Raw genomic sequence first — 9,237 nt, forward strand, 5'->3', positions numbered from 1 at the left:
AGAACCTGTGTATTAGCAGCTGGCTACTTCTGATAAGATAGCTTGTCTGCGCCCTTTTCTTTGCCAGTGCTGTTATCAGAGCAGTCAGTGATGCCTTAAGTCTGCCCCCATGTGGCTTAAGGCACATCTAAATCTGATTTCATTTATTTTGGCATGACACTGAGCCCAGTTCTGTTGATAGAAATGAAATGAAAAATAAATAACAATTGCCACATGATTTTTCAAGAAATAACCGAAGCCACATACATTCCTGTTTGTGGATTGTTATTGTGACCATTGCCTGCTTGTTAGTCTCCACCCATCCTTAAAACAACAACAGCCACACACCGATAAGGAAAACTGAAAGGCAGACCTTAAGACATGCACTTCTACTGCAACTTGATCCAATTCTGTTCAACTAATCGCTCTGCAGGATTACGTGATACATTTGTGTGGATCTTGTTTCTACATCTTAATCAGAATATGCACTCTAAATGACTGCATGTCAAGTTAGAAATGCAAATGTTTCTTATGAAGTTATCATCTCTGAATAAGTGGCCACTGGGGTGGTTGTTTTTAATGTATGTTACTTATGGTTTTATTCTCAGAAATTTAGCATTAATTTTAAATAATCAGCATGCATCAGCTTCAAATTATTATCTATATTTTCATTTTCTTTGGTAAAAAATGAAATATAATATTTGTTTCCTCTGCATACTTGGATACAGATCATTTAAAATCATCAAGTACCAGTTCAAGCATCTGTCCTTTTTCAGACGCTGCTGCAAAATATGCGGCATTGCCAATTAGTAGTCAGCCAGTCCCTGCTGCAGCCGACAGCTTGGTGATTTATGTTTTTATAGTGCAGGTAACAAGGGAAGTGAGGGAGTTCTTGATGAATGATTAGGATCCTATTAGAATATATTCAAATTTTCTGGCGTGTACCTCTCTAATGATGTCAGAGTCAGGTTTATTTGTCACTTCCACAATACACACTAAGCATACATGGGAATGAAATACCGTTCCCCAAAAATCAGTGTGGGATCTAAATTATAAAAGATGATTTAAAAACACATAGACACATTTTAAAAAAGAACACATAAAATATATATTTAAAAAAAACAACACTGTCAGGCCAACTCAGGGCACTGACACACTGTGCGCAGAAAACTAAAAAATGGTCACATGCACACACATTGTAAAGGGGATGAAAATTTATGGCTGCTTTTATGTTGTTTTTATCAGACTGAAAATGGTCAGATTTCAACAAACTTGCTTAGAAACGAAATGACTTGAGATTTGCAAGTAGCTCCAGAGTTGGAAAGTGATCGCCCCCTGGTGGATATTTTGCGTTACTCTAAGCAGAAAAATAGGTCTCATATCAGATCTCAGCAGTAACCTCATGTAAAACAAAAAATGTTTGAATCTAGGTTTTTTTCTATTTAAAAATTTATTTATCCAGGAAAGGCCTTGTTGAGATTAAAAATCACCTTTACAACAGTGTCCTGACCAAGAAGGGCAGCAACACTGTAAAACAAAATTGCAGACATATAGCACATATCAGTTAGAGACCACATTACATAAACCTTCTTTTCTTTTGGTATAGTGGTCTGACTTAACACAACTGGACTTTACACAACACTATTGAATGTTTACAGTAAATGTACTACACACAGTGTGTATTTCAGTTATCCTGAGCAACTATCAATCCTGAACATAGAGTATCTGTATAAGTAAAAGGTATATTTACTGTATATACTAAATTACTTTATCTTTACTTTATATCATTTTTATTTTTGTAACATCCCTTTTTGGCACACAAATCAGTTTTTGTTTTTCATTTTTCTCTTGCTTCTGACCCTTTAGCTGCTCATCTTATCTTTTCTTTATGTCTTGTCTTGTGTAGTGTCGTGTTGTGTCTTTAAAAAAAGAAATTCAACTCATATTTCGTCAAAGATTAGATGAATTAGATTACCATCAAGTATTATTATATTCATCCTGACATGCCGCATTCAAGGCCACCTCCATCAGTCTCTTTTTTTAATATTCTGAGGGGCATCAAAGTCATTTTGTAATTATTCAAAAAGTAGCTTTACACAAAACAAATGGGCGGAATGCAGTTTGTAGTAAAGTATATAATAGTAGATACTACAGATATTGCCTTTCAAATTAATGTTAAGACCGGTTACGTTTTATTTATTTTTGTTTACAGGAAGACGACTGGAAATTAACGCGAAGCTTTTGAACGCAACATTGACCTCATAATTAACGTTAGCAACGCGCCTTTTAAACCATAGAAGAAGAACGCAGCACTTCCCCCCCGAGAGCTAGCGCACTGACAAGCAGCTAGCTGTTGCTGTGGCTAACAGAAAAGCCCTAAACTAGCAGCTTCACGGTTTTAATTTGCTTATAACAACTCGTAACTAACTTACAACACTCGAAAATGATGTTGGATGACGTTCAGTTCCTGAATATCCTCAAGGGAAAACGCATTAAACTGACCCTCAAGACTTCATGTTACCTCGGTGTCGTCCAGCGTATCAATCCCAACAAAACGTTGGTTTTGGTGGACGGTTAGTAAAATGTCTTGTATTGTGTATAGTTAGCATAACATTGTTGCGGAGTTAGCTCAGTTGGGTAATGTGCTAACGGTAGGCTAAAAGCATATCACTGTTGGTATCGTAAAAAAACGTGTTAACCCTTGAATCTGGACAGACATCTGTTTTCTTTTCCGTCTTCAGACACCTTTCATGGAGCAAATTGGTTTGCTTTATCTCGAAAAATGGGGGGAAGACATTGAGCAATATTTCTTTTAAGTTGCTCATTGCCCTCTTCCCATGTGTTTTAGAGAAATCTAGACAATTTGCTTAGGTTTCAAAGGGTTTTTGTGTGTTTGTATTGTTTCAGTTGTTAATGGCAGTAATGGCTGTAAGTTTCCTGGCTCAAAGATGTTCTTCGGGCACGAGATTCTGGATGGTGAGTTGATAAGTGATATCTGAAAAGTGAAGACTGGACTGATTTTTTTAATGAAAAGTTTTGACATCTGACTTGCCGTTTTGTGTAATTTCATTAACAGTGGAATTCATCAATGAAGCAAAAACTGACAGTGGGTAAGTAACAAGCAAAGTGTCATCTTTGTGACAACACTCTGTGCCAGCCATGACTCAGAAATGAACAGTAACATGCAATGTGTTGCACAGGAATATTTATGACCACAGCCTTGAAGAACACTTGAATGTGGAAGAGTTTCAGCCTTACAGGAAGAAAACCACATTGGGTGAGTGTAATAATTAATGTTGTCGCTTAAGCTATATTCACACTCAAAATTCAGCATACATCCAGCTTCAGAATCCTGTCTTCTCAATTGAAAATGTTAAATCACTAATGTGAAGATGCTTTTTCACAGATGATGATGAAGATGAAGAGGAGTACATCAACTTTGTGGTGATTGATGAGTTTCATGAGAAGTTTGCATCTGCTGTAAGTTGACTTTAAGTTCCTTTTCTGTTGCATAAATCATTTTAATGACATATTTTTCAGTATGCATGCATACACCGATCAGCCACAACATTAAATATGCAGACAGATGAAGTGGATAACATTGATCATCTCATTACAATGCCAGGAAACTTTGTTTCCTGGCATTCATGTGCATACTACCAGACACACTCCATACATCCAGACACTTTTGCAGACCAAGTGCCCCCCCACCTAATGGCAACAGCACTCCTCAATCACAGTCACTCCGCACACCAGGACAGTGAGCCATGCCACACTGCCACGCTGCTCCGAGATGGCCTGAAGGATGTGGCAAAGAGCTCAAGTCATCTGCCTGGCTTCCAGATTCCCTCGATTCCAGTGTGATTGAGCATCTGCCGGATGTGCCGTTACCCCACTTAATAACCCACAGGACTCGGAGGATCTGCTGCCGACACCCGGTGCCAGACACCACAGGACATCCCTCAGACAGGTTCATGCCTCGACAGTTCATAGCCAGGTCCCATCCAAGGAGGCCCCACTATTAATCTGGGTTACCTCTGATGTACCCGCATGTCCCACAAATTTGCTTGAGTTCAGTTTGGGATCTTGGGAATTTTAAGGCCAGGTTAGTGCCTTGAGTTCTTTGTCACATCCTTCAAGCCATTTCTGATCAGTTATTGCAGTGTGGCATGGTGTATTACTCTGCTGGGGGGCACCTTGCCAATGGAGGTTCCCATTATGAGGTGCACTTAGATTGAAGTGGTATTTAAGTGGGTGGAACACAGCAAGTGGCATCCACATGAATGCCAGTATCAAAGGTTTACCAGCAGGAAATTACATTGATATTTAATGTTAATAACTTCACCTGCCGGTGGTTTCAGTGTTTTGACTGATTGGTGTATGTCGACAGCATATACTGGTGGAGATGCATCATGTCTGTACTGAGACCTGTTGTCTCGAAAACTTAATATCATGAGTTTTCATCTGTCAGGTGATGCACATTAAAAAGCAGCATGTGATCGGCGTGGGAGCTGATGGAATCGAGGTATATAAACATGGGAGACTGTGTTGGCTTCAGGTGAGAAGTTTTGCATTCCTGCTTCCTTGAGTCCTTCCAGTTTTCTGTCATCAAAAGAATGAAAACAAGAATACAACTTGAAACTGTTCTACATTCATCTAGATTGCTACTAAAAACAAGGTATACTTGTTTGATATACTGTTACTTGGAGCTCGGGCCTTTAAGAACGGTCTGTCCATGATCCTGGAAAGTAAGCACATACTGAAGGTGAGCAGTGTAAATAGAAAACAAATGCTGTTCTGTCACACAGTGATAATTATTACCATAACATCTATGTTGATTTTCCTTTGGTACAGGTGATTCATGACTGCAGAGCTATTGCTGGATGTCTGATGGCTCAGTTTGGAGTAAAGCTGATCAATGTCTTTGATACGCAGGTACATGTGCAGTAGGCCAGTCCCATATCATATCGTTCACAATAATACTGGTATAGTTTTTAATACAATAAGAAAAATTCATATCGTGATAATAGCAAAAATTCAATTTGTTGACAAAATCTGGTCATACAGTTAGACATTGCAACAAGCATGTCTAAAAGCAAAATTGCTCTATAGATGAGGATTTGAGTTCCAAAAACTGGAGCGACAGTAGTGTGGAACTGAATCATCAACTCAGTCATTTAGGATTTTTTCAACAGAGAGGGAAGTGCTCGTTGATTTATTGTATATGTATACACTACTTTTGAGATTCAAGGGTACTTATTTTGTATTTGGCAACTGTTAAGATGTGTAATTTGTGGATTATTTTATTTCACTGTATTAGTTATATTTCATACAGAATCTTAGTCTCACTCTGAGTTACTGTTGGTTACAAATTTAAGAAATGAGAGATGATTTTGGTTTTGTTTTTACTGAATATTTGAAGGCAAACTGTTCTGTATATGTAGATATTTGAAACTCCAGCACTTATGTTGTTGAAATAGTTTTTCTTGAAATTTATGATAATATTTTTCAGGTTTTTGTCATATCATGAATATTGTTATTGCGAAAATACCCTGAAATATTGTGATAATGTTTGAGTGCCATATCACCCTCTCCATATGCGCAGTATGTATAGTGGCCTACTTTCTCTCCCGTATGTTTAGTTGAAGTCACTTATATCCTGCTTCTCTTTCTGCATGTGTTTAGGTGGCAGACGTCATGTGCTTCTATTCTGAGACAGGAAGTCTCCTCCCCGACAGAGTCAGTACTCTGCAGGAGGTGGTTCATCTTCATCTGAAGGTGCCCTCCTCCCAGCTCTTATCCCTTCAGATGAAGTCGCAGTTCACTACGGTGCAGTACACCATTCTCATCCAAGATGGCTTTATTTACCATATAGTTGCATCTGTATGTGCTGTATTCACTGATGTGTTTCTTTACAGGAAGAAAAGCAGATCTGGCGCAAGCGGCCGTGCCCTCTACCCCTGCTTAAGGTGATGGCTCTGTCGGTGATCCACCTTCAGCCGCTCAGACTGGTGCTGCTGGATACTCTCATGACAGACTACATGGCCCTGGTGGATTCATACATCAACAGCAGCCACTATGAGCCTGATGATTTAGAGCATGTCAGCATGGTGAGTAACTCATAGATGACCTTTTTTTCCTTTTCCAATTTTTGCTTCAACTAAAGAACAGTCGTGATACAAATGCACACATTTTCAGGGCATTAAGTCCACGCTGATACTGGGAATTTTGTAAATAGCTTTATTTTAAAAAAAAACAAAAAAGAATTTTGGCCTTTCGTCCACAAGCAAACTGCATTTCAGATCACTAAAAGCAAAACTTTTGTAAAACTCTGTCCAGGGTGAATATTTTCAGAAACTCAGTTTTCAGTTTTGACATTTTGACAGGGAAAAATAAAGATTTTAGCTTGAGATGTTTGCTCTCAACTTTGCAAGCAGGACTTTTTACATGTTTCCAACATAAATGCACAGTTACTTTTCCACTACATTGGGGAACAGAGGTGTCAGAGTGTGCTACGGAGGTCACTGTTCCAGGTAGACTTCCGGGAAAATCTTTTTTCAGGCTGCTGATTGGCCAACATCTTCTTTATTGGGTGACTTGGAGTTATGGATATATCTCCTTCTGTTGGTTTGGCATGCTTTCAAAAGTGGTTCAATTGTGTTTTTGCATTTACATTTGGACAGAGATTTTTTTTATAACAGTGTATGTTGACAGGAATTTAAACAAGTAGGAACCCAGTTTCCAAAAAAATGTCTTACTTTTTCATTTTATCCAGAATTTGTATTCCTCTGCGCTGGTGACAGCCATTGCCAGATGCATGGTTTTGGGTTGTCCATCTGTCAGTACGCAAGTACATCTATCTGTCCCATCAAGGGAGTTTCACTGTGACATCATAATGTTCTGCAGAAACACTTTTCTGGCCATTCATCCGAATCATAATGAGGAACAGAAGGGAAGACATTTAGTTAGACACTGGTGTCCACTATGAAACGGTGCTGATTGTATAGATCCCTTGTGCTGCTTTGGTAAAGATGTGCGTGAAGCATCCATCTTTTAGAATATGCAGCTTCTTTGCAACAGCATCCATATTTTAAGTATTTTCAGCTGTCACTGCTACACATGAGTCTGGACAGACATGAATGTAAACTGTAACTTGACTGGTTTGCAAAAGCATAAAACTGAAAGGCAGTAATTCTACAATTTTCCATTTAATTTTCAGCCCTAAACAGGTAAACCAACACAAGTCCCAATAGACTTACTGCAGTTTTGTACAGATGTGCAGGTGTCCTTGTCTATGAGATTATTGAGTTGGCTTTAAACTGCTTTGATGTGTGTATTGCTTTCATAAAAAAAAAACTGGCTGATACTCATTTAAAAACATTTCACATATTTTTCAAGTTTATCTTGATACAATACTCACATGCGGGTATAAACATTGAAACCATGTTTGTGACTGGAATTGTTTCATCCATTTTATTTTGTTTTGTTTTATTTTATTCTTTATTTTACCTCTATTTCAGAGTTTATTTAAAGTTACTTATAGTAACTTTAGCAGTCTTAGTGAGTCAAATCAGGTAGATGTCTATCAAATCACTTTTTTAGTATAAAACTGCCAATTTCTGTATCCCCTGAGAGTGCTTTCTCACTGACCTGTGATGTAGGGAATTTCTTACTAAAACTGTAACGCCCAGGCTGCACTGCCTGGCCACCGGCATTTTGAGGGCCACCACACTGAACTGCTGCAGCTTGCATGCAGACAGCGTTACTCCTACAGAGCTGCCTCGTGTAATAACTACTGTATTCCCACAATAAAAAGTTGATACTTCACTAATTTATGGAGATCTGCAAGACACTATATTTTAAAAAACACGGTCCTGCAAATATTTCACAATAAATAGCCTTTTGTTAATAAATTAAAAGGATTCTGTCCGCAGAAACAGAAACATCATCAGAGGGCATTTATTTTTAAAACGGTGTTGAGTTAACTGTAAATATTTTTTGTCTGTGGCAGATGTAGACATTGAAACTGCAGCCAAAGAAGACCGTTTTCACTTAATTTTTACTGAAAACCATGTGCGTGAAAAAAAATGGCAAAACTCTTTAGATGCTCTGCTACTGAGCAGCAGCGGCACTGTACCTGAGCCATGCTGCCCATGCGAGCAGTGTGGCTGCTCTAACCTGTAAATATTGGCGTCGGGGAAAAAAATTGTAGTTTAGAAGTGCTTCAACAGTCTACCTGTTTGCATCCTCAGGAGAGTGTGTTGGAGTTGCCTAGAGAGCTCAGGCAGCTGGAGCAAATGCGTTGTGAGCGGCAGAAGTGGGCCGCCGACCAGTACCCAGTCACAGAGAGTGGACTGCTGGCTCGCTTCAACCCCCAAAATCACCCCTCATCTCAGACCTTACCTGCAGAGGAGGAGCAGGGCCAGACACAGCAGGAATCTTTTGGGCCTATAGAATCACCTTCCTCCACACAAGTGGACCCGCTCCTTCACAAGACACCCCTGAGCCCTCCAAGAGTCACTGATGCATTATCTGTTGATGCTCATGCCTCCCCTGACCCAGCAGCTGAGGCTTCAGTGCAGTCGATTTACAGTCACCAGTCTCTAGGTATAGGCAGAGGGCGCAAAGAGGTACTCATGGACATAATGGGCAGAGGAAGACCCTCTGGGAAAAAGCAATCGTCCATACCAGCCTTACCCGCTGGAAGAGGCTTCCTTCTTCAGATATTACAAGATCAGCTCTCCAGTAAGAGCAGGGAGGACATGATAACTCCTGGAAAGATGGGGATGACTCTTTCCTGCCCAAACCATACACCTGCCCATGAAGTGCTGCTGCAGCCTGCTGGCCCCAGTGCTCATGACCTGCGAAAGGATGCTTTCGGCATGACAGGAGAACATTTGACATCAACCCCCGAGCCCATCACATCTTCACTGACGCAGTCATTCAGGTCTTTCAGATATTAAAGAAAGTGTTAGAAAGCCAAATAAGGACTGCTATCACAGATGTTCCATTGTTTGTGATTTCCTAATGTTACCAGTAGATGGCAGTAAATACTCTGTTTTGAGTAATGGCTTGTTTGATACCAACAGTTTGTGGACTGTTGAGGGGAAAAAAAGAGAAAAAGATTTTTTGTTTGGGTTGTGCATGCCAGTTTACTTAGATATAATCATATTGTTTAGACAAAACACATGCCTGGTTTGTTATTTATGTTGCATTTCTTAAGTGTTTTGCCTCTGTCTTTCCCAATTTTGTTTCGGT

At 39.5% G+C, this 9,237-nt stretch overlaps 1 protein-coding gene across 1 annotated transcript; it reads left to right on the plus strand.

The window, feature by feature from the left end:
* Positions 1-2,422: 2,422 nt before the first annotated feature.
* exd1 (exonuclease 3'-5' domain containing 1) lies at positions 2,423-8,942 on the plus strand. Its single transcript, XM_042501489.1, has 11 exons — positions 2,423-2,552; positions 2,887-2,955; positions 3,056-3,089; positions 3,180-3,256; positions 3,386-3,459; positions 4,451-4,537; positions 4,640-4,744; positions 4,834-4,914; positions 5,665-5,808; positions 5,898-6,089; positions 8,232-8,942. The coding sequence occupies exons 1-11, from the start codon at positions 2,423-2,425 to the stop codon at positions 8,940-8,942; spliced, it is 1,704 nt and encodes a 567-aa protein (XP_042357423.1).
* Positions 8,943-9,237: the final 295 nt, after the last annotated feature.

This window comes from Plectropomus leopardus, chromosome 14 (genome assembly GCF_008729295.1).
Source record: "Plectropomus leopardus isolate mb chromosome 14, YSFRI_Pleo_2.0, whole genome shotgun sequence".
Lineage (NCBI taxonomy): Eukaryota > Metazoa > Chordata > Actinopteri > Perciformes > Serranidae > Plectropomus > Plectropomus leopardus.

Bases quoted from the DNA above. Each gene is read 5' to 3' on its own strand.
- exd1 (XM_042501489.1), top strand. From the start codon at position 2,423: ATGATGTTGGATGACGTTCAGTTCCTGAATATCCTCAAGGGAAAACGC. The intron at 3,090-3,179 runs GTAAGTAACAAG...TGTGTTGCACAG, and splicing joins GAAGCAAAAACTGACAGTGG to GAATATTTATGACCACAGCC. The intron at 4,915-5,664 runs GTACATGTGCAG...GCATGTGTTTAG, and splicing joins TCAATGTCTTTGATACGCAG to GTGGCAGACGTCATGTGCTT.